This window comes from Dermacentor andersoni, chromosome 7 (assembly GCF_023375885.2).
Source record: "Dermacentor andersoni chromosome 7, qqDerAnde1_hic_scaffold, whole genome shotgun sequence".
Taxonomy (NCBI): domain Eukaryota; kingdom Metazoa; phylum Arthropoda; class Arachnida; order Ixodida; family Ixodidae; genus Dermacentor; species Dermacentor andersoni.
The window spans coordinates 51,487,894-51,513,596 of record NC_092820.1 but is presented as its reverse complement, the minus strand read 5'-3'; the positions used below and the strand labels follow the sequence as shown (position 1 = coordinate 51,513,596).

The 25,703-nt window shown below is 46.6% G+C and overlaps 1 protein-coding gene across 3 annotated transcripts in view; it reads left to right on the top strand.

The window, feature by feature from the left end:
* LOC126534452 (signal-induced proliferation-associated 1-like protein 2) overlaps positions 1 to 25,703 on the top strand; it is a 188,383-nt gene that overhangs the window by 104,247 nt on the left and 58,433 nt on the right. For all 3 annotated transcript variants that reach the window (XM_050181729.3, XM_055072906.2, XM_055072907.2), the window contains exons 13-17: positions 5,886 to 5,980; positions 6,532 to 6,677; positions 7,404 to 7,518; positions 14,774 to 14,911; positions 22,160 to 22,275. In XM_050181729.3, the coding sequence (XP_050037686.2) occupies positions 5,886 to 5,980; positions 6,532 to 6,677; positions 7,404 to 7,518; positions 14,774 to 14,911; positions 22,160 to 22,275 (610 nt within the window). The remainder of the gene's footprint in view (positions 1 to 5,885; positions 5,981 to 6,531; positions 6,678 to 7,403; positions 7,519 to 14,773; positions 14,912 to 22,159; positions 22,276 to 25,703) is intronic.

Below are 25,703 nucleotides of genomic sequence, written 5' to 3'. Positions count from 1 at the left end.
ACGAAGCATGCAGGGCGTGATGGGGTCGTTGCTTTGGACTTTACGCTCGGAGTGTGCGAATACCAAATAGCAGATTTCAAATCAAATATTGAATCAAATCGAGAAAGAAAAGCCAAATATTGAGCTCAATATCAAATATCAGAAAATTTATCACAAAATTCGATGCTTACAAATTTTGGGCAAGAAAATACAGTGCTGCACATGCTTGGGAGGCTCCTCAAATTCTGTAACAAGAATATTGCTAGCTATCGCTAACTACGTACCTACGAACCAAAATGTATAGTATGCTCTGTTCTTAGTTAATTAAATTGCCAAATGAGTATTCCACCACAGATAGCAACTCGGTTTCTATATGACGGTCTGGAAAATATTTTTTATATATAGAATGTCTGTCAAATAGAATCAAGTGCTTTTTTTCCCTCTGAAGCTGAACAAATAGCAAAGTTGTCCTAAATACCAATTAGGTTTTCAGTTTAATAGTTGGCCATACTGTTCTTAATGGCAGTCTTGTATTGCATAATAAGTTTTGCTTTCCAGTTTTCTTCCAGGAAACAGTGTTTTCATCTTATGGCGGGTGGTTTCTGTAAGTTGTCAGCTTGTTAAGGCTACTCTGCACGATGGACAAAGCCGGGAAATGTGCATTACGTGACAATCCACACTACTCCATGCTGGCATCGGTGCCGCATGAGTCGACTGCGGCCTGTGCCCATGGTAAACCATTATCAAATCGGGAGGCCCAAGGCATGTTCGTGCGGCACCCCCTCCCCTCTTCCATTTTTTTTGTGTGCCCATTTGCTATCCGTATGCCGTATTTACTCGAATCTAATGCGCACTTTCTTTCGATAAAACGGGTCCAAAAATTGAGTGCGCGGTAGAATCGAGTACGACCCTAAATCCGCATTACCGTATTGCCATCGACATTACAAAATGGCCGCCTCGTACGCGCTTTGAGCCTAGCTGCCGTAGCTTCCTCCATGCGTTGCAGTACATGTGCTTAGGCAATGCTTCCTTTGGCTTAGGTTAGTGCACCGTCCGTCTTCCCGTTTTCTGCGTTTGCTCTATCAGCATGGAAGTGCCAACTCCAAAGACATGCCGAGTTCATCATGATGCTGCAATTAAAAGTAAAGCGATCACGTGTGCGAAGATGGACGGAACTAAGGCCGCATCACAGGCGTGCGGAGTTCCCAAAACTTGCGTGCGAGACTAGTGCAAACAGCAGAGGCGTTCTACACTGGTGGCTGCTACGTACGGCGTGGCCACGTGGCCCCTATCTTGAAAGCGATCTGCGGCGGCGACAAGAGAATACGCATCTAGGCGCACTGCACTGCGTTCTCGTCGCTTAGCTGCATTGAAGCGAAAGGCTGCACAAAGGTTAATTCCTTCGCTCCTGCTACCGTACTTCCTCGCTCTGGTCGTACCTTTTATCGATGCATGCCGTAGGACCGCTGTGCACGTAAAGGCACCGACCAGCGCCGGGTAATTTACAGAACATACGGAATAGTAGTAAAAAAACCAAATGTTCAAGGAATCTAATATTAGACATTCAGTTCGCGAATTGAACTATTCAAACGTTCACTGTTGATTTGAAATCGAACATTCGAGTGTTCTCACACCCCTAGTTTATGAGGAACCTGATGTTGCTCCACTTCGGCAGTCATTCATGGTCGTGCGGCACGCGATTTAAGATGTGGATTCGCAAACAGCCTTTTGTGATTCAGCCATTTGACTGTCTGCGTCTGCAGAAGTTTCCATTTATTCTCTGAGTATTGCTTTGCAGTGGCAGTGAAATTTCGTTATATTGAAGTGGTGTATAAACGAAATTCATTGTATTGAGGTTCTAAATACATGGTGTTCTATGGACAAGAAGTTATGATGAGTTAAGTACTGTTATATTTAGGATTTCATTATATTGAAGTTCATTATGTTGAGGTTTAACTGTACATGGTTTGCTTTCGAATATGTGGATCAACCAGCATAACAAATTTTTTACAATTGTAAATAAAATTCACTCAACTCATTCTTATGTCATAATAAATTTGGCAGAACCTGTCTCACGATGACTGTTGACGGTAGTGTGTTTAGCATTAAACCAATACACAGTCAACGTCTGACTTTTCGGACTCGCTAGGGAATGCAAAAACGTTAGAAAAATGGGGCAGTCGAAAAAGAATGCACGCCTTTAAGTGCTCTCAAAACTTAAATCACCACAGCCACTTTCAAAATAGCTTCGAAGTCTTGCCAGTACAATTATTAGGCATCTTGGTGCTCGTACTGTAACAGGAGATGGCGGGTGTGCGCATGTATTATTAGGCACCACATTTTATATCCTGTCGCAGTGGCCCCTCTGCATTCTTGTGCTTCAGTGCGCTACATTGCACATGCTTGACCACGTAACATCGCTGTACTGCGGCGAAGTTTACTTTTGGGAACCTGCATTGTGCTACGCTTTAGGCATCTCGGTGCTCATACTGTGACAGCATCATTCTGTTTACGGCACTCTATTGTTACACGAAGGACAATGTGCAACATATGGCGCAGTAAACAGAATGACGTCGTGCAAAATAGCCCCAGTGGAAGCCTTTGTGTACTGCAGGCGCACACGTGTTTAATTAATTGGAGTCTGCGGCAAATTTGCACGCATGAGCGTCACGAAAACTTGCCCTAACCTTCCACATTTCAGAATCTTTGACAGGTCGTAAATCATGCCAAACGTGATGATGAGAACAGCGTAGACGGCGCCTGCTTTTTACTGTCGATGAAGGCAACACGCGGAGTGGTGATCGACTCACGAATAAAAGATTACCGTTAAGTACAGTACGGCCCATTATTAAACTGAGAACCTCATTGGTACTTAAGGCAAATTTGCCATTCCTTCGACATTAGTTGGAAGAAATGTGAGAATCCTCTTGAGCATGTGCAGCTGGTTGTCTTTTGCACAAAAATTGTAAGCGTAAAAGTTTGTGTCGAATTTTCTGATATTGGATTCGATATTTGGCACTTCTTTCTTGATTTGATTCGATATTTGATTTGAAATCTACTATTCGGTATTTGCCCACCCCTTCTAAGAACACATTGTGATGATTCATGGGTTTAATTTCCCGAAAACTTTCTCCAGCAACAGAAGGTCTAGTACTGCAGCTGGAGAGGATAGCATTATTGAAATTTGGCATGAAAGAGGCCTGTCGGCGGCTCTCGTTCTCAAAGCCACCAGCCACAGTGTGTGCCGTCTGGGCGATGCAGAGGCAAACAGCATAGAAACCAGGCACAGTCGGCTACTAACTATAATCTCTCGTTCCCTTTTCCTCTCGAGGCACTTGGCCGTGCAACCAATGCTGTGCCAGTGGCGCTAAGGAAGAAACAAAAATGGGAACTTTTGGCTGCTTTAAAACCAGCTACCAGCCTGAGGAAGATCGCTCATGACAATGCCTGCGAAGCACGAAAGGCACGCTCGCCGCCCGAATTCGTTCTGATCGAGCTGGGTCGGCGGCAGATGTGAAATTTTTGGATGGCGAGCGTTGTGCATATGCCTCCAAGTGAAGTTTGTCGCTTTGACGCTGGTTTTTTGCTCGATGTAGCCTGGCCTTACACAGAGGTATTGCAGCGAAGCCGATTTTAAAGACCATGTGAACGAAGCTGACTTTAGGAATCCGGTTGCTATTGTGCAAAAGATGCTATTAGAATTTCGCCAATTTTTCTTGGTAAAAAATCGCGTGTGCGTAAGATTTCAACATTTTTTAGAAGCTTTAATATCATTTCTATGCTACTTTTCTACTTTGGACCCATAGAAAGTAGGACCTGTTTGATTCTGGAGCATGCTAGAATCGGAGGAAAGTACTACTGTACCAAACGAATTGGCAGTGTTTTTCTCGTGTTTTTCTGCATCGTGTTTAATTTGACCTGCTGGATAACTCGATCAACTTCGTCGGTCCTGTTAGGGTCAAATTAACGAAAGTCGACTGTATAACACAAAGCAGCCGTTCCCGTACAAACATTTCCAGTTTCTCACTTTTACCGGCATGGCATTGCCATCACGTCCAGTGACCGGCGTTGCAGACGACCATGCACAGTTTTAAGCAGAGACTACGTGGATTGAAAAATTCTGTTTTAAAAATTTCTACTTGCTTTCCAAAGGAACAACTGTACGTTTAGAAACTTAAAGTGGAAGGCATTCTATTGCACTACCAAGTAGTAGGCCCTTGAAACTCAGTATCATCATCATCATCAGCCTGGCTACGCCCACTGTAGGGCAAAGGCCTCTGCCGTACTTCTCTAACTACCCCAAACACAGTAGACTGTCCCTTTAAGCGGAAAGACATATTGCCATGGCAACTTGGTCACAGTAAAGTAGCACCCTCTCCACTTTGAACAGCGTAAGCATCTCACCGTATGGCGTAGTTCAAGAACAGCAGGCAGCATTCATTGCACCACAAGCAGCTAGTCTTGCTATGCTAGGGAGTGTCCTTGAGTTGTGGGCCCAGGTTAGCCCTCTGTTTCATTGACTCGTGTTGGTGAAGGTTAATGCAACAGCGACAAAGAGGATGCCGTAAATACTGAAATGTAAGACAACATGTTTTCTTCAAGAAAGCAGGCTAAAGTCTGCCCTCTTGTTATATGGCCTACGGTGTGCATGTTGGCAAATGCATAGCCATAGCAATACCAACATCCAAATGTGATGGTGGGCATTTCTTTTTTTCTTGTCTCTGGGTGCATTGGGTTACCACACTCAGAACAGCAAAGCCACATGCTCGCATACATGGCTTTGCCAAAGTACTCGAGCCAAAGCAGGCACGAGCTCCCACACACTTTCTCCCAGGTTAGAGGGCTCAGAGCGCGCTCCCTTGTCCTGCACGGGAAGTCGCTTTTGACTGTGAAGTTTATTAGGGCGTGCTCTACTGACTAGAGCACGCTCAAGCTCTTTAACTTAAACCTGCCCACTGTGTCTTGTGTGAATTCTTCCGATCGACTTCGACGTGATTTGCTTTTGGTTTTTTGTCTGGTGGGCGTTGAGTAGAAGCATGTAGAGGTAGTTTTAAATGGCATATAAGGTTAAAGTTGCAGGCTTTGCCTAACCGAATGGCAACATGGCCACTCAGCACCACTGGAGCGTTTCTGAAATAAGCATGCGATATTGTGGTGGGCACAAAAGGGAAAAACTATCACCATGCACCCCATTTAAGTGTCATTTTGTTGGCATCATACCGTGCCTCTACAGCCTGAGGACGCACTTGCAAGCTTTGTGCAGAGGTTCATGCATGCTCACAACTGGTGACATGCCCCGTTGTGAATATGTGTTTTGGTGATTCTTTCATAAATTAAAGGTAACGAGTCGACCTATCCTATATTCTCGTTTGTATGGTATTACAGGGTTCCTCTGGAGCATGAGGCAGTGGGTTCGATTCCTAAGCGCAGCAGCTGTGTTTTGACTGGAGTTAAATGCAAAAATGCCTGTGTGCAGTGTAGTGGCGTTTAAGGGGAATGCACATTTTCAGAATCACTGGGGAAATTTCTCTTCTCACAAGTGTGGGATCACATGAATTCGCAGCAGACTTTTGATTGGTGGCGCAGGCACCTTTCTACACACCTCCGCAGTGCATTTACAAAGCATAAGCTGGCCCTTGTAGCTGGAGGGCCAACAAAGTAGGCGCCATGCTTTAACATTCCCTTTAACAGTGAACTGCACCGTAGTACTTCGATTCATGCGCATATTAAGGAACTCTAGGCGGTAAAAATTATGGCATCTCTCATAGCCCCGGTGTTACTTCTTAACCCCACAATTCAATAAGTCAGGGCTCCCTCGTATTCTGTGCTGCTAGAGCATATATTATTTCTCAAACAGGGGCACGTGTAGTTTAAATTATATGAAGTTCCTTGTCCAATCTTTACAGCCCTTTTGAGCTTTGGATCTCGCAAAAAGGAGAAACCACGGCCAAGGTTCGTGCCAGATGCCTTCGTGCGTGGCGCCATCTCTTGGTCGGTTCAGGTGAGTAGGACCGTGGCCACACATCTACCACCTCATTTGCTGCAGTCAGTTTGACAGTGGGTACAGAAAACATGATTGACACAGTGATTCCGGCTCAGATTGTAGTTGACCACAGCCAAGATAAACTGCTTACATTAGGTGGGCAGACGAAGGGTTTCCCATATCTCGGGACCGCATCTTAGGATGCATTTTGTTTTCAATTCTTCTTGCCTTTCATTATCGGCCCAAACGAAGTAGTGCCACCATTATCGCTGGCCCTCGGGGGAAACAAATGACAAGACTGACACCCGTAACAGCACCGTGTATATAAAACTTAACGGCCGCTTATCTTGTATTCCCCTCAGTACAGCAGTTCAGTTGTTGGGGCTTCGATCACATGTGTGTGACGTGTTTGACTGCTAAGAGTTATGACAAGTGTTAGTGCTTCACTGTGCCATGTGAAATTGAATGCATAATATAGGCAGACAATCCTTTTCCCAGTTCCATGTGTGGTGCTTGTTTGGATGTTGCAAGCGCGTGGTGTAACTGTGTCACCCGGCCAATCACTGCAGGTGGAAGACCAAGGCCAAGGTTGTGTGTGTGACTGCACCCTTGGCATCTCGGCCAGCTCACTCGTGCTGCTGGACGACGGGACTGGAGAGCCAGTTTTCGGCTGTGCGACTGCTGCGGTGCTCGGGTGGTCCTCGCACAGCAGCAGGTGATGCATTGATGGAGCCGGCAGGACTCTTTGCATTGAGAAGCTGCTTGGTTACGGAGCTGATGCACTTTGAAAGGGCACTGTACCGCTGAGATATCTTCGGTGAACTGTGAACTTGGTTTGGTATTGGGCATGGCATGTTGAAGAAGGAAATTTGTGGCATTCCTTCAGCAAAATACCAAGTCTCGGGGCTGCCACCTATTGCAGAAGGTGCTAATGTTAGGAGAATGCCTTGCGTGTTCCGTAAGTGCATGAGAAGTGGTTTTTCCTTGCTCCCGAGAATAAAACTCGGTTACTCTGAAAGAAAAAAAAACATGCCTGTTTTTTATAGCAAGTGTTCTCCTTTAGGCAGCAAGGTTGCCTTTTTGTTCCACCTTAATTTTTCTTTTGCTATTGCAAATATCAAGGTTGCAAACGCAACCCTCATTTTTCATTTTGGGAGCTGCTTTCATTTTCTATTTAAAAGGAAGGCTTTCATTTCTCCTATCCTCTTAACGTTATTGTTCGTCGGCTTCATAGGATTGTTACTTGACAGGAAATTGAGTCCCTAAGGTGTCATTATTCTTCTTGTTACTTAATATTTAACTTCTCCAAACTCCACTTTTTGAGCAGCTACTTAGTAGAATATTTGAAAACCGGACGCTTTCTTCCTGCACGAAGTTACGGATTAGTCCGTGGCCGTTAGTTACTTTGACACCCGCCCTGTGATGTCGCTCTCGGTTGCAGCCTGAAGCTGTTCTACCACCAGGGGGAATGTGTGGTGCTTCGGGCGCGTGACTCGGATGCTGACGAGGCACAGGAGATTGTGACCAGGCTGGCCTGCGTCACCGATGGATGCGAGGTGAGGAACTGTCACTTTGTTGCACTCTTGAACAACACGAGCTCGCGTGGGCCAGGAGCACCAGAATCCTGGCGTCATGAGCACAGGATCCTAACAACAGGGGCAGCTGTTACATGAAAGAAAGCAACTTTTTTAAAATTAATTTTTCTTTAGCTTTGCTTACCCACCATTCAGCTCTCCTCTTCATGTCTCTCCCTTTCTTTGCCCTCTCTCGAAAACTCTCGACACATTTGACATGCTTCATATGCAGGATCGGCATTCTTGTTTAGAAAAAAATTTACATAGCCAAAAACGAGAGGGGAAGGGGTTGCTTTGTTTAAACTCGCTGTATCCAAAACTACAAACAAAACGAGAACAACGTAAACTGGTGATAGGGCGAGTACAAAATTTTCGTCATTAAAATTTATTGAAAGGCCTTATGGGGGCGAGCTCCACTACTATAAAAGCTGCTGCCACCGTCGGCGTGACGTGGCATGAGGGATCACGCAGACACAGCGGCCGCGTCGACTGCTTCGGAAGCGCCGAAGATAACCGAAAACGAAAGTTTAAAGTCCCACCTGCTCTGTGGCTTCGATTAAGTGGTGAGGCTTCCCCGCCTTAGGTATCTGCGGGACAACATTTGACAGCACTATATAGGTGGCTGCTTTTGGAGGCATGCAGCATGGTAGGCTACTGCACGGTGCCGCAGTGCTGGACGTACGCAATGGCGCCCAGTGTCAGCCTTATTCACACATAGCCGCAGGACAAGAAGCTGCGTGAAGCTTGGCTCACGAAACTTAGAACCGGCAGACAGCTATCGGCTGCAACTCGGGTATGCAGCTAGCACAGAGCGAGGAAGATTTCTGATACGGCGTCAGGACTGCGATGTTCGGTGAGTAGTAGAAAACGTGCACTGAGACGCTCGCCCGCGCCTGCTGCCCGGCTAATGTTATGACACTTTATTTGGTCTATGAACTTCTTCGTGCTAGATTCTGGCAAGTTCACTGCAATGGAAAGGGAGTGGTAAGAAGCACATTAAAAAAAGACGTATGGCACATGGTCATCTGTTTGTGTTATGAATTAATGTACAGTAGAACCCCGCTGTTACGTTCCCCACTGCTGCGTTTTCCCGGCTGCTACGTCGTTTTCATCCGGTCCCGGCATAGCTTCCATAGGATCCAATGTATAAGGAACCCCGCTGTTACGTTGTAGCTGTAAAAACGTTCCCGCATGATACGTCGCAACTTAGCACCCCGAACCCGCCTGGGCTAAAGTAGACAACGCGCTCCAACCGCCATTTTGGCTTTTGACGAGTTTTGGCTGGGCTTGGCCGGGCTTGGCTATGGAACTGGCTGCGAGAAGCCGCACGCCAGTTCAAGAGGCCGCATGAGGCCGCCACTAAGTGGCCATTCGTGAAAAATGATCTTACTATCATCACTGTGATTACGGTCACCGCTTGGTTGTTGGACGGGTCGACTCACGGAGGAAGGAAACTCGGGAGAGGCCCTGACGTCACTCTTTGTGAAGCTAAAGTGAAACCGGAAGTTGGCGTTGCTCGTGGCGTTGCTCCGCCTATCGGGCCTACTCTCCTCTCTTGTTTACGTTTCTCCCACGCCGCGCTGCGCGCAACCGGGCTCCTCGGACGCGCGCGCTCCGCAGCAATACTAAACAATCGTTAGCACGTTAGCATGATTACGCCAAAGAGGGCAAAATTTCCCGCGGAAATTCGTTCGTCCGTTGCCATTGCCGTGGCGCGGTGACGACAAGGAGCACGAGCCGCATGATGCCGGGGAGTTGCCAAATCCTAGCTTTGGAGAAGCCGTCGCGGCTCTGGACCTCCTCCGCAGGTACGTCGCACCTCACAGCGACGCTGACAGCAATGCGGCCTTCCAGGGTATTGAGAAACGTGTGGCGATTTATAGCGAGCGAAAGAAACGGCAAGCCACCATTCTAGACTTTTTTAAGTCCTAAGCGCACTCTGTGGAAATAAATTGTCTATAGTTGAAGCTGCACTTTTTTCATTCATTTTCGGAGCTTTCCTCACTGTTGCGTTTTCCCGGCTGTTACGTTTTTTTCCCCCGGTCCGGTGAAAAACGTATGAACGGGGTTCCACTGTACTGGATTACAAAAAAGCAGCAGCGGGAAATCGCACGCTGAGAAGATCAATAAACATACAGTGCTACCCAACTTGAGAAATAATATTGAAACGTCCAAGAATTTAGAAGAAAAAAAGATTTAATTGTCGTGACGGCTCATCACGGTTGCCGTAGGCGTCGAAGTCTCTACAGTGAAACCTCGTTAAACTGTAATTGGCCGGAGCTCGGAAAAAGTATGTACTAAACGGTAGTACTGTTTACCCGAAATAGCATGAAATCGCCCATTTTTCTGTCGAAAACGAAACACGGAACTCTGAGAGAGTGCAATAAAAGGGGAAAAAAAATTCAGTATTTATTCACTGCACGCCACAAAAGTGTCATTTTCGTTTGATGCCGCGGTGGCCTAGCACGACGACAGCGGCCTCAAACTTACTGAAGCTGTCTGCCAGCTTTTCAGCCAGCCCCTCCTTCTTGGCAAACACTTGCATGGCAGATTTCTCGTTGGCGTTACGTAGTCTCCGTGCACACGCGCGGTAGCGCTGCAGAAGTACCGGGGTGCCTTTTTCATTGCCAGGTGCTGGAGTTCAGAATACTTTTCGTTTGGAATAGTTACGTTATCGTGCCCCTGTTCTCGTCGTGACGATTGCATTCATAAAGCTGACGTAACACGCAGCTTCTGCTACTGTCGGGCCTGAACCGCCCGTGCTGTCGCTTTCCGTGTCGTCCTCATCACTGTCGCTAGTTGACACTTCAGCAACAACACAGGCAACGATGGCGAAAAGTCAAACCTCGTAGCCGACATGTCTTCGCGGTCACAGCAGTGCTGCCGAGCAACTTCTTCGCATTCCAAATGCCACACACCGTAGTCAACAGCAGATCCCTGTCACATGCCAGCGCCGACTTCTTCGTGTCACGTTCGATAGCACGGACAATGTCTAATTTTTCTTCTATGCTGAGCACCCAGCGTCTTTTTTATCCGAGCTTTGGCATGACGCGAGTCCTCTCTTGCACGACACCACAATTCTGTCTGGCTGATGATGTTGATGTTCATGTGGCTTCACGCGCAAACGTGCAGGTTTCGGGTTCAAATTATCGAGATCGAGATGATGACTGTATCATCATAAATTCAGCCCTAATTCCCTAAAATTTCTTTTATTCCCTAAAGCATCGTGCATTTTGTTGTCATCTCTTTAATTTATTGCTGCGTTGCTTTGTAGGCCATTAGCGTGCCTCGCGAATAAATGACTCGCAACCACTACAGCATGAACAAATTAAAGGCGTACCAAATTTTATACTGGGGGCGAGGACTTATGGAGTCGCCATCTGTCGGAAGTGCCTCCCTTGCGTAGTGTGAGGGATAACGCGGCGTGCTCCTCATAGGTTTGGCTTACGGCGCCCACCACGCGGCAGCCCTCTTGGATATTTCCGTAAGTACTCTCAAAACGAGGGAAGTTTTTGACTGTCAAAATAATAATCTTGGGCAAACTGATAGCACGCAATCGTTTACAGACGCTATCTCTTTACCGAATACGTATAGTGAGTGCCACTGAGCGCGGTCGCCACGATGGAGTCTCCAGAACCGGCCTCTTGCGTGAAAGGCAGGAAAACGCTGAGAGCAAACTATGTGAAATATATTCTTATAGTGGGCTGTCTGTAAAACCAAACGGAGCATAACAGAATGGAGCCGCAATGCAGCGATCGCACGTGTTCGCTGCGACTGACTGCACGTCTGCATGCATGTCCGCGCACAATGTTTTGCTTTCGCTGCGAGCGCGTTTTCGCACCGTGCCGTGAGCTTTAGGCCACATAATATGAGCGTTTGACAGTACACAAGCAACCATTGTTACATGGACGCTATCAGAGCTGTCCAAAAATAATTTCGTAATGTGCCGTCGCGACGATTCAGTCTTTCTTTTTCTTCTAAATTCTTATATGTTTCAACAATGCGTTTCCATATCATTATTTCTCAAGTTGCGCCACACTGTATGTTTATCGGTCTTCTTTGCTGCGTGCGATTTCCCGCTGCTTCTTTTTCGTAATCCAGTACATTAATTCATAGCACAAACCTGACCATGTGCCATGCCTTTTTTTAATGTGCTTCTTACCGCTCCCTTTGCATTCCAGTGAACTTGCCAGTGTCTAGCATAAACAAGTTCATAGACAAAATAAAGCGTCATGACACTAGCCGGGCAGCGGGTGCAAGCGAGCATCTCATGCGCGTTTTGTGCTACTCACCGAACATTGCAGTCCCGACGCCGTAGCAGAAATCTTCCTCGCGTCTGTGCTTGCTGCATACCCGAGTTGTAGCCGATAGCTGTCTGCCGGTTCTAAGTTTCGCGAGCCGAGCTTCAAGCAGCTTCTTGTCCTGCGGCTATGTGTGAATAAGGCTGACACCAGGCTTCGTTGCCTACGTCTGGCACTGCGGCACCGTGCAGTAGCCTACCATGCTGCACGCCTCCAAAAGCAGCCACTACCTATTATAGTGCTTTCAAATGCTGTCACGCAGATACCTAAGGTGCCTCACCACTTAATCGGAGCCGCAGCGCAGGCGGGACTTTAAACTTTCGTTTTCAGTTCGCTGCTGCACTTCTGAAGCAGCCAACACGACCGCTGTGTCCACGTGATCCCTCATGGCACGTCACGCCGACGGGGGCGCCAGCTTTTCCAGTGGTGGAGCTCGCCCCCAATAATCCCCAGAAATAACTTGTGGTGCAGTGCGGTGCCAGTGAACATGGTTTAGGAGAGCTGCACTCCTACAAGCAGATGAGCCAGTACCAGTGGCAAGCAGAGCACTCACTCCTACTGAAGTGCGATATGCACAGATAGAAAAAGAGATGCCTGCAGTTGTATTCTCACTATGCAAATTCCATCAGTATGCTTTTGGGGGGCACACAACTGTGCTTACTGACCACAAGCCACTGCAAATACTTGTGAGGAAACAGCTTGATCAAGTGCCAAAAAGGTTACAAGGGAGGATTTTGCTAACGCAACGTTACCACATTGACATACAGTATCGACCAGGCATGGAGCTTCTTCTGACCGACACCGTGTCTCGAGCATTCCTACCGAATGAACAATGCCAAGTACTAGCGGAGGACATGAATGTTGTGCAGAGCTTACCAGTTCGTAAAGATGTGGTTGAAAAGATACGTGCTGCAACTCTGATGGATGACTCTCTGCAGAAACTTAAGACTGTTATCCTGTCACGATGGCCGCAAACCAAATATCAAGTGCCTCTGGAAGCCAAAGCCTAGTTTCCCTTCAGAGATGAGCGTGTAGTGCACGACAACCTCACATACAAAGGGCAACATCTGGTGATCCGCAAAGCTCTCCGACCTGACTTGAAGAAGAAGCTACATGCAACGCACATGGGCATTAAGAGCACACTGTGACGTGCACAAGAGTGCATATACTGGCCTGGTATGAATGCTGAAATCAAAGATCACGTTGAGTCATATGAAGTGTGTCAAAAGCATGCACCGCCACAACAAAGATAGTCGCCAAAGCCTCATCCACGACAGTATTTCCCCTCGCAGCACGTGAGTAGTGACATAATGGAGCACAAGGGCAAGAACTTTCCTCTGATAGCAACTTCTGGGAGGTTGGCCAGCTGAACTCCTTGACAGCTGCCTGTGTTATCCACAAGTTGGAGGCACATTTTGGGAGTCGCGGTGTGCCAGCAGTTCTTGTCACGGACGATGGCCCTCAGTTCTCCTGTGAAGCCTTCAGTAACTTTGCCACAGAGTGGAGCATTGAACACTCGACATCAAGTGTAGGCTACTGAGGACCAAACAGCACGGCTGAATCAGCGGTGAAGACTGTCACAATGCTTCTCAAGAAGGCTGAGGAGAGTGGCAGTAACGTGCAGCTTGGATTTCTCAACCACCGCCACACAACCCTGCAACATATCAGTGCCAGTCCGGCGCAACTCCACACGGGCAGAAGAACACTGACACTCCTTTCCACGACAGCCGCACTGCTAGAACCAAAGTTTATAAATGCAAAGCCTCTCTTAGATTGCAAGAAATGCACCATGATGCTCCACCATGACAAGCATACGAAAGATCTCCACCCATTTTAGAAAAGGACAAAATGTCAGTCTCTCCCCATGCTAATAGAACATGGTTGAAGGGTACCGTGATGAAACAGTGTGGTATTCGATCATACAAGGTGTAAGTAGGCGACAGCACTCTTAAGACGCAACAGAGTGCACATTCGGGAAGTGCCTGAACCGTGCCTTCGTGGTAATGCACCCGCCTAGTCCACACAATCGCAGTCAACAGCCTGAGACACCTGAACCACCCGAGGAGAGAGATTGCGTGGAGCAAGCTACCAAGGTGACCACACCGCTTACGGGAATGCACAAGTTGCAACAGCAGGCAGACCCAGCATCAACTTTAGTGCGCCCAAGGCAGGTCGCCACTCTGCCGAAGCAGTTAAATGACTTCATGTCTATAACGCCAAATTTCAACAGTAGAAGAATGTTACATGAGCAACCTCCAGACAGCACCACCACACCGTGGCACAAACCCCACAAACCCCGGGTTTTTCGTCAAGCAGACTAGGCCTTGCTGCCCCCGAAGCAAGACGCTTATGGCAGCGTAACCTCAATAAAAGGGTCTCTTTGAAATATTATGTCTTACGTACGAGCAGTTCACAGTTCACTTTGTCTGCATCACATCTCGATTGGTCCTGTCGACCCGGACGAACCTTGTACTGACAGAGGTGGCCCCGGCTGGTGAGGCACTGTTTTGTGAATGGCGGCGCCAGGCGCTGTGTGCGATCTCCGCATCGGGCTGACGTCGGGGAGCGCTCATGGTGACGAAGTCCACTGCCGCATCAGCCAGGTTGGCCTATCCACGGCGTGCTTGGTGCTCCTTTTGCGCTGCAAACCAAGTGAAATGCCCACTTGGGTGGCATTGGGCATGAGTTGGCTCTGCAGTACATGCGACATGTAGCACTGCATGGGTCTCTACCTCAAGCATGCCGAAAAATCGAATAGCATATATATTTGACTCGCGAATCGAATTATTCAAACGTTCACTATTCAAATCGATTCAGTGATATTTGTTATTCACGCACCCCTATTCTCATCATTTTGTGGTCATAAAGTGTTCAGTGTTAGAGGCAAGAAACTAGCACTGAGTGCTTATGTGTGTTGTTTTCTGTCTGTTCTTCAGACTCAGGAGCTGATGCTGTGCCGCAACGCTGTCGGTCAGCTGGGCTTCCACGTCCAGTCTGAGGGGCTCGTCACCGAGGTCGAGCCTCACGGTCTTGCCTGGGAAGCTGGACTCCGACGAGGATGTCGTCTGCTTGAGGTGAGTAGGACACTCGTGGCAGGAGACAATTCTGCAAACAAAATTGTGCTTGCTTTATTGCAAGAGCAGTCAATTCTAACCTAATTGTTTTATAGTGATCAAATTCGAACAGCACAATGCAAGTACCGTATTTACACGATTGTAAGTCGACTCGAATGTAAGTCGACCCCCCCATATCGCTTGACCGGAAAAAAAAAAATCAGAGAGCATACCCGAGGGCGCATTCGATAACGAAAATTTATTAGTAGCTGACATGGTCACTGGACTGCTCGTCTTCACTAGTGCTGCCATCGTCATCGTTGCTGCGGTCCCACAGCGCGTCGTGGTCCAGCGAAATTTCAAATTTGGCAAACGACTGCACCAGGACATCTTGCAGAACAGCAGCCCACGCCAAATGCACCCAGCCACACGCAGCCGTCAGGGAGGCTCTTTTGACAGGTCCGGTTGGCGTAAATTCGCAGTCTTCTGCCGCCAGCCACTCGTACCCACGGTGGAGCAGAACCTTAAAATTAAGGCGAAGGTCCGGGCTTGTTTCATGACCATGTCGCACTTCACTGGCAGGGACCGATCACGCATTTCAGCGACGTACGCCGCAAGCTTAGCCTACAGCTCCGGAAAGCGTCCAGACTTCGGCACGTGGGAAATTTCTCACTTGCCGTCACACATTTCGCTTCGCTGCAGTCGCCACTCTCGCACCACCCGTTTAGAAACATCGAAATTGCGGCCCGCTGCGCAGTGATTTGTTTCTTCGGCGTAAAGGATGGCAGCCCTCTTGAACGCTGCTGTGAACAAGTGCCGAACGATTAGTGGGCCTGGAGCACTCATGACGACTGGGGAAGCATAGAAGTAGCACGTAGCCGGCAGTCAAGTGGAACGCGTCACACCAATACCAATGCCTTTAAACCACGACCGACTAGTAATAAAGCCGGTCGTGCTTTAAACAGAGAAAGAGAAACCCGCGAGCGGTGTCTGCTCTTCCATGAACTACCGATACTCACCGCAAGCGGCGCCGTTCTGAGGGTGCCGCCGCAAATGGGAACAGCGGCGCTTCCATCAACTATCGACAGCCCCCCATGAGTGTTGCATGCACTGCAAAACTCTCAAAAATGTTGAAAAACCCTTCCGAAAAGCGAACAAACACGCGGGATAGCAAAAAGATACGGGTAGGGCCATAGAGCAAACATAAAATTGTAACTACGTTGTAGCTCCCGTTGGTATCGCTTTTTTTTTGGCGGGGCCATGTTTCGGTTTCGATTGTAAGTCGACCCCTCAACTTCAGACTTTCAAATTTAAAAAAAGGGGTCGACTTACAATCGTGTAAATACGGTACATCGCAAACAAGACAAAGGTTGCACAAGTGTGACTAAGAAGTAAGGTTTATCGTGACAAGCAGCCTGCAGAAATAATAATCTCTGAAAAGTTAAAGCTGAAATGCATGTGCGATGGTTATCACTGTAGGGTTTGCAGTGAGGTGGTAGGTTTGTCACTTAAAAAATTGCTTCTTCTTCTCTTATAATGTCAAGGGTGGGGCCCCAATGCCTGTGTCATCGCTTTCGTGTATTGCCAATGCCTCCAGCAGTTCCCGCTGAAGCTGGTCCTCGTGCTTGGCAAAAATGTGGGCCTGACGCGAGTTTGCACTGCATTAACGCTGTCAGTGCACTTATTTTGGTGCGCTGCTGTTTTGGCAGTCTTCTCGGTACTTCCCTTTTTCACATATTCAAAACTTTCAAACAACGAAATCTAATATTCTCATGTTTCATTTGGCATTCAAACAGAATAGTAACTACAGTAAAACCTCATTCATTAGGATTCAGGGTGTCTACCAACCGGGAAAACTGGGAATTCTCAGCGATGTTGAATAGTCTGGAAATACTCTGGAAAACTCCGGGAGTTAGTGCCTATATCAGGGAAAATTTGGTGTAATTTTTTTTGAAAGAGAACGAAAGTCGCGGTATTGCTCGCTCGAGTAACAGAGGAATCGTGAAGAATCTGCTTTGACGCCGTGTCGTCAGCTGGAGGAGTTGCCAGTGTACAGCCAACGATCGGCTTTCCAGACGCCCGATAATTCGGACACCTTCGCGGCACCATTACGTACCCCATAGAGTCAGTGTATAAAAACATCTGAAATTCTTGACGCAAGAACCCTTCACCGTCTGATTTTCCTGACTTTTTGCCGTGACCGCCGGTCTGAAGTGCATTTTCATCGATCGAGTCGCTCATTGTTTTCATGCATGCTAAATTATATCCACCAGTGTTTGTGCAGCAGTTGGATGCGATGCACACCACAGTTGTGAAACAAAAGCAAGTGCAGATTTCGGATCATTTCAGTGCGCCTAACGCATGACACGCTGTTTAGAGGTATAAATAAACATTTTATTTTTCACTGCCTACTTCGGCAGCTTTATCTTTATGGCAGTCTAGATATAGCGATGATCGGTTATAATGATCAAATTTTTCGTTCTTGTTATCATTATAAGTGGACTGCGCTGTATCCACACAACCGCTGCGGACGAAATCGTGGACGCTATCGATGTAGTCATAGGATGGCAGCCACGCAGTTCTGAAGGCACACAGCCAATGCACGCACCGATTCGAAACAAAACGACCGTTTGCCGCAGCCACTGAGGACGAGACTGTGGTTGCTTTCAACGCCATTACGGATGATGACTGTGCAGTTCTGTAGGTGCATAGCCAACGCACATGGAGTCGAAACGAAACTACTGCTTGCCACATCTGCTACGGATGAAACCACTGTCGTTGGCGATGCAAATGTGGGTGGCAACTACGTAGTCCTGAAAGCATGTGACCAATGCGATGTCATGCACATTTATGCTTGTTCAGTTGAACAAGTGTTGTTCCTTTCGTTCCCGTATGGTTTCTGGTGATGACTTTGGTAATGCAGGCTCCACCGCTTTGTTTTGGTTAGATGCTATTTGCGCTTTTGCACTTTTGTGTTGTGCGTTTGCAACTCCGTGCTCTGAGGGTTGTCCGAATTGACCGTTGTGCGGCCACATACGTGAAAATTAATGAGAGCTTGATGCCATTAGATGATTTAACCAGAGGACAAGTTTTAATTATCAGATTTTCCAAATTAATGAGGGTCGAAATAATGTGGTTTTACTGCATTGCAAATACAAATATTTATCTAATACATTTTGAATATTTGAAATTTTCAGCTTTGCCTAATTAAGCAAGTCTAGCACAAGTCCAGTAAGTTCGTCCTGGCATAGCCATAGGAAACATAAAACACCAGAAGTTATGTAGTCGAGCACACTACATCGCTCAGTGAGAGCCAGGCTATTCCAGTGAAAAGTTGCAATCATTTGCTCTTGTCAAGCAGATGTGGTTATGCGATCAAGGGGCTTATTTGTTCCCAATGCTGTAGTTGTGCTTTTAAGGGAGGAGGAGGGGATCAGAAATAACTTCTTTGTTTCTTGACAGAAAGGGTTGAAATTTGGCACACACACTGCACTTTGCAATAAAGAGACAAATCTAAAATTTCATTAGGATACCTTAATTAGTTATTGTTTTATAAGAACTTATAAGTTCCTTGCTTGTGGAAAGGCTGGCACAGTAATGAAACACGATAGGGAGGTGGGAATACTTTGCATGTTTGCTCAAATGTCTAATCTACATCAAGACAGTGTTCGTTTTTTTTTTTTTTAGTGCGCTAATAATTTTTTGCTCAACATAACATGCACTTGAACCCGCCGTGGTTGCTCAGTCGCTCTGGTGTTGGGCTGCTGAGCACGAGGTCGCGGGATCGAATCCCGGCCACGACGGCCGTATTTCGGTGGGGGCGAAATGCGGAAACACCCGTGTGCTTAGATTTAGGTGCACGTTAAAGAACCCCAGGTGATCGAAATTTCCGGAGTCCTCCACTACGGCGTGCCTCATGATCAGAAAGTGGTTTTGGCACGTAAAACCCCATAATTTAGTTTTTAATTTAACATGCACTTGACTGTGCTTCACTGCAAGGAGCCATGTAGCTATTGTGAAATAATTAAATAATGGAAAGATAAAGAAACATTTCAAGACTGTCTTTAAGTACAGCACAGCTTGTAAATCACAGCAAAACAAACAGGACCAAAATCGTCCAGCCATTGTTGTGCTACGCTTTCCACGAGCGAGCTGATTCACAAAAGAAATGCAATTGAGAAAACTGACTGCAAAATTTTAAAAGCACTGCAAATTTATTAAAGCGCACCAGGGCTGTAATATTTTGAATCATTGCTGTCAGGCATCTTCTTACACCTTTGCCTCTTTGTTTGGTGGGCTTTGGATGCCTTTTTCAGGTGTTCTTTATCCTTTTCTTGAGCTTTCTGGAGTAGTACATGACCACCATTTTCACTGCCAGATCGAGCCTAGTATTGCAGTGTACACCCACAGAACGCTGTTGGCATCTTGGGCACAAAGTTTTAGCGATCAAAGAGTTCATCGCGGAAACCTGCACAATAATGAACTCACAGTCACAAGGGGCCGAAATTTGTTCTTGGCCTTGCTGGTCCATCAAACTGAACTTCCGCTCAGTTGCGGACACTGCGCGAAGGGAGTCGCGAGCGCTGCATGCCTGTGCTTCTGCAGTCACCGCTGACACAAAACGTGGCTCGAGGCGCGTCTGAATCGTGCGACGTTTGGGCGACGATTCGTCTGGTGAGCCTTGAGTCACCACACTGTATGTAGCTCGTCGACGGTTGGGCTTACTCGCAAGTCACTCACTCACTCATGCATTGGAAACGGTACACCGTCTCTGCCGGCGATGGTGACCTTCGACCCGCGTCGCTTCCATCAACACGATCTCGGTTGCTGACTCGCGCGGCTGTACGCACAGGTGCGAGAGCCTCCGTTGGTACGTCTTCCGGTGGCTTGGTTATCAGTGTCGATGTCACAAGGCGATTGTCGGCTTTACTGCTGGAATTGCACGGTGCAAGATAACGCGGCACGTTATCCGCATGTTCAGTCGGGTGCTCCGCTTCTCCCATTGGCCGCAGTCTTTTTCTCACCGTAGGAGGCTTGCGCTGCCATTTTCCGAAGGTATGCTTCATTTAAAATTTCTTTTCGAACGAGCGATGATCTATCACTGACCTGGGAGCTTTCATAAATTCGAATTCTGCGAGTGCCAAACGAAGAAACACGCCGGCATGGTTTTCAAAGCAGACAACTGCAGTCCACTGTGGTTGCCAGCTTGCCCGCTGCTGCAGCAGTAACCAATGGCGAGACGCCTTTCAGCATGGCAACCAATCGGAGGCCCGCTTTCATCTCAGGGCCCGTGTGACCGCCTCTAGCAGACTCGCGCTTTTTTTGTGCTTGTGTGTTTGTTACAAGATGGCGACAACCGAAGAATTCAGAAACGGAATGGTGAAACTTGGAGCTTTCGAACGGTACCAAGATGGCGGCGTTCGGTGGCGAGAAAGACGAGTTAGGGCTCCGCGAACTGCGGTGATTTTACGCGATTTAAACTGTTTTCTTGCCCTACGCACTGATAAATTAATTTTTTTCTGGCACTTTTAGTGCGCTTTCGGCCAACCCATTTTGATACAATGTAGATTAGGCATTGCAGATACCGATACGCGTCGTTGCCAAAAATTGATCTTATTTGCGATTTTCGCGATCTGATCCCCGCATCCCCCCTTAAATATATGAAGCTTCATTATAGGCAACATAATCACAGAAACCTACTAATGTTGGGAATATACTAGGATGTCAATGCTTTATTATAATAGTGAAAGCAGCTATTCACTACTTAAGGGGGGATGTGGCTTTCAAAATCAACTTCCTTCTTTCTTCATGGATTTCGATGAAAATTAGCAGTTATTGCTAATGTTTCTGTGATGTTGCCATAAGAATTTTTAAGTTGTCTCAACAACATTTTTATTTACAAATTCTTTCTCTCTTTGGGCTTGTTCCAAGCCTGAATAACTTACAAAATGGGATAGAAGACCTATTTGAAGCACTATGCATTGCAAAATATGTGTGTTGAGAACGTGACATTCAGATTTTTTGTATTTACGACATAACCCTGTTTAGTTGTCGTTTTTTTTCTCTGTTTTTTGGGCCGACTACAATTTCAGTAGAAGGTTTATGGAATATTGTGCGCATAGCCAAAGCTGTGTTGAAGGTAGAACACAAAAAATTAGCACTTTTCATTTTTCTTGTCACCTTCACGTCAGGTACACACATTGGTTGCAAACAAATTGAAATAATAAATCCAAGAAAGTAAAGTTGTACTGTAGCTCATGGACAGCGACCAAGAAAAATACCCAAACAAATAAAATAAACACCCAACTTTGGTGCACGATGTGCTTGGTTGCGGAGCCCGAGGCGTCGATGCGTGAAACGCCTGTGAGGTTGAGGAGTCAACACATGTGCCTAATTACAGAAACAGAGGCACCGATACACAAAATGCTTAGCCATGGGTACGAGGAGTACTATGTGAGTGATATGCGGGGTCACAGGTATGAGAAGCCAGCACGCGATGGGCGTGACCTTGCCGAGTCTGAGGTGCCGATGCTTGAAAGGCTTAGCCATGGGTCCGAGAATATTGCCTGCGCGATGTGCTTGGTTGCGAAGTCTGTATAACACCCATGCTCGAAATCCACAGTCACGGGTTCGAGACCTTAAGACATGACGGGATCTGACGTTCTTCTGTGACGTCCGAGTTGCGCCCGTTCTGACATTCATCGAGAACATGGCGGTTGAGACGTCCTAAGTGCACAAGGTGCAACGATCAGACGACTCCTGTGCGGAGTGAGTGCCAGACCAGTGATGAAAAGAACTGGAGTCACATGGTGGGCACAGCCAATTGAAGATTTTACAATGACTTTCAATCATTAGCTTTTTCTGTGCTGAGGAGAAAGCTGAAGCGGCATATTTGAAGATGGAGAAATGATCTTTCTAATGAGACGAAGATAGCACTCGGTCGCACCATTCTGGAGATATTGTGGCTTGTAAAAGCCGTTTTTTCATGATTTCCTCAAAGCTTTTCGCCACCGTGGCTTATGGAACACATTTTTTAGAGCAATTGTATGTTGCTTTCAGTATTTCAGAATCGGATATAAAAAGTGTTATAGAAGCTGAAGGCTGATTTTCAAGAAACCAATTTTTTTGTCATTTTTTTTATGCGAAACCCATATCTCCCCTTAGAGTGTTCGACATGCAATTCTATTCACTTCAGAAACTTTTTGATTTGTATTCGATTCAATTTCAAAAATTATTCGCACGCCTATAATCAATTGTCTCGAAATGCAGATCTGCAAGGTGGCCGTGGCAACGCTTAGCTACGACCAGATGGTGGACCTGCTCAAGACGTCCGTGATGGTCAGTGTCACGGTCGTGCCTCCGCACAAGGATGGCAGCCCTCGAAGGTAGGTCATGACCGGCCATTTAGGACGCCATGTCGGGAGGGCTACTTCGAAGTGCAACCGAGTGACCAGACTGCACTGACAGCCACAGGATGAGCACTTGTCCCATCTCTGTGTTTGCCACTGTCGTTGCGCTTGGAATTAGCACTCTTGATAAGTTGAAGCTGATAAGTTGAAGGAAAAGGTATAATTGAAAAGGATTGTGCAGGCATGTTACATGTAGATGAAGTTGATGAAAGCTGAAGAAAAGCAATGTTCCGGTGACAAATCTTGCTGGCCTTGGTGCTTTAAGTATACATTAAAACCTTATTAATTCGGAAAATCAGATAATTCGGATGCGTCTTTTGGTCCCGACATTTAATGCAATGAAACTCTCTTTAATTCACACATACTTGGCCACACATAGAATCGTTCGGACAACTCTCGGAGCTTGGCAAGTGCGGAGCGCTGTAAGTGTGCGATGCAAAAGAGCAAAAACGGCGTTAGCGTTCATCGAAACGAAGCAGCGGAGTTTGTGTTGTCATATTCATCAGTGGAAATCGTATGTGACTGACAGCAACGCCAGAACACTTCGTGCCTATTTGTGCCTTTAAAGCCTTTATTCTTGCGTTTACCGTCACGCATAGCACTGCGTTTGCTGTGTGCCTTCATGGCTGTGCAGCCGCCATCCATGATCATGTCACTGGCGACCGCGATTTCGACCGCAGTTGCAGCAAATGGTGGTTTAGTTTTGACTTGGTGCATGCATCGGCTGCGCGCCTTCAGAAGTGCAAGGTCACTGTCCATGATCGCGTCGACAGTGGCCGGCCGCGGTTTCGTCTGCAGCGCTTGTGGAAAGCAGCAGTTTCCTTTTTACTCAATGCGAAGCTGTCAAAGATGAAGTTTACATCGTGAAGGGAAGCAACCTGGCGAAAGAGCAAAAACGGCGTTAGCGTTCATCGCAACGAAGCAGCGGAGCTTGTGTTGTAATATTCATCAGTGGAAATCGTATGTGACTGTAGTGAGTATAGTGAGTGTAGGAAATTGTAGTGAGTGTAGTGCTGCCTGTGTCGTTCTCACAGTTGGGTGAAACTACTTCAAAGAGAAACAGGAGAGGGTTCGGCAGGAAGCACGTCGCTCATGCGACTGGCATCTTCCTAGAGGAGGCGTGCCACCATTACGGCAACGCTAGGCCTAACTGCTTCGACGTTCGTTATTAAGCTTCTTGCCATTTGGTGCTGTGGTTTTCATTGAAAAAATTCGCCGCTGTTAGCAATGGCACCAACTCCGCCAACCGAATTAAGGGGGGAGGCTACCCTGGAGACCGAACTTTCTTATTTTTTAAGATATCCAGATGAAACTTTCAGGGTAGGTTCACACCACCGAACTATGAGGAACTGCAAAGTTTCATGAACATATGTTTATTACTTCCAGAGTTATTGATGTCTAACTAGGTGATTCATGTATATGCCTGAGGAAGAGCCTGGAGAAATGCCAGGACATCGTAGGAAGCTGAAATTCACTGTGATGATCCCTTGATAGATATCCCAGGGCTAAAGAGCCCTTTTCTTTAATTTCCCTTCAAAAAATTTTAAGGCAACATTGAATTTGATGTAGCCATTAATGACCACATTCATCAAAAATTAATTGCTTGTTATAAATTAACTGCACCAGCTTTCAAAAAAAGAAGCCTGTTACCCCCTGGCAAAGTCATTCAGGAACAGAATAAAAAAAACGGCATACAAATCTGAAGAGCGGTTCTTGAGATATCGCTTTGCCCAGCACCACTACTAGCGAAAAAATCCATTCCGAGAAAACAGGCCTTAAAGTTGAACACATGTGTTTTTTATTAGAAAGCTCCTGCGGAGCTTCTAATTAGCTCTTGCGGCTCCAGGCACACTCAGTGTGTCGGGTTTTCGACTGGCGACAGCCAAAAGCACAGTTCCGCCGCTGAAAAGCGTCTATGCATTCGGCACTCGCTGCGGGAGATCGGGAGTTCGATGCTCGTACAAGACGCATATCGCGCTCCCGTGCACCGAACATCTGCACTGTCTTGGGCTTTGCCGGCATCGACCATGTTTGTCTGCTTCCGCAACCTCCTGCTTGCGTGTCATCTATATTGTCAGGACTACCTTTCTTTTTGGAATCTGCATTTAGAGTCGTTTAACACACCCTGTTTAGAAACAACAACATAATTAATAGAACTTTGCAGCTGCTCACTAAAAGGAGGAATTACAAAGTTGTTATGGCTAAAAACAGATTTAAAGTGAGTATTAAATGCGTTAGCAATAATGAGAGTATCACTTGCAGCTGTGTCATTTATTCCAAAGGAATCGGTGGTAGATTCTTTAGGCATAACAGCAGTCTTGAACATTTGAGGATTATTTTTTACTAAATCTGGAAGTGTTACTTGGAAATAAAAATCACTTGCTGCATTAGTTTTACTTCGAAATTCCTCCTTTAGAGCAAGAAACTGAGCAGTGCGAACAGTATCACCGACGCGTTTCACACGCCGTAAGCGGCCATGTCGGAGTAACAGATGCAAAATTTCCCGAGTAATCCAAGGCTGCTTTGTATTAACTTTTTTTGTTTTTATTGGGACAGAATGCATAATGAACATTTTAACAATATTACTGAAAATTTGGTTAGAGCATGGACGTCATCGGAAAGACTCGGCCAGACTCGGGCACTTCAAGTTTACAAAAAGAAGCTTAAGTGCATTGATTATACTAACATTATCACCATGGATCATAGCACGAAAGTGGAATAAACATATCGGGCTTTTGGTACAGGACAAGAAATGGATGCAAATACTGCCTTATGATCAAGCATTCCATCAACAGCATTGCATTCGTAGCCCCGATCGCAGACCCGAGGGCTGAAACTATTTTGCTGATAGCTTTCTACATTCTTGTTATACAATGCTAGGAGACTCCCGGGCACAGGTATCCTGTATTGTCTTGCCCAATATTTATAAGCATTGAATATCCTGAAAATTTTCTGGTATTCGTATTTCGTCTTTTCATTCTTTGTTCAATTAGATATACAATTCGAAATCTACTACAGTAGCCTGCGGACTTTTCAGACTCCAAAATTTTGGACTTGATGAATATTCCAGACTTCATAAATGCACTGTCAGGGTTCCCACAGAGCTAATGCATTTTTGCGGCAGATTTTTCAGGCGAATTTAGGCCGCAAAGTTAGATTTACCGGAATAAATCGCTCATTCCAAGCCACGCTACCCGATTTTGAAGGCTGCCATGTTGGATTTTCCGCTGGCGAGGCCAGGATTGGCTTCCAGCTGCCCACTGTATAGCCTCCAAGATTGGGAGGCACACGCTATCAGTAAAGAGTGCGTGCCATCGTTCAGTCTCTGAGGCCACACGCGCTCCTTGTTGGCTAACATGCTCCAGGGGATGGGACTTTTTCCATTTCTTTTCTTGGTTAGCACT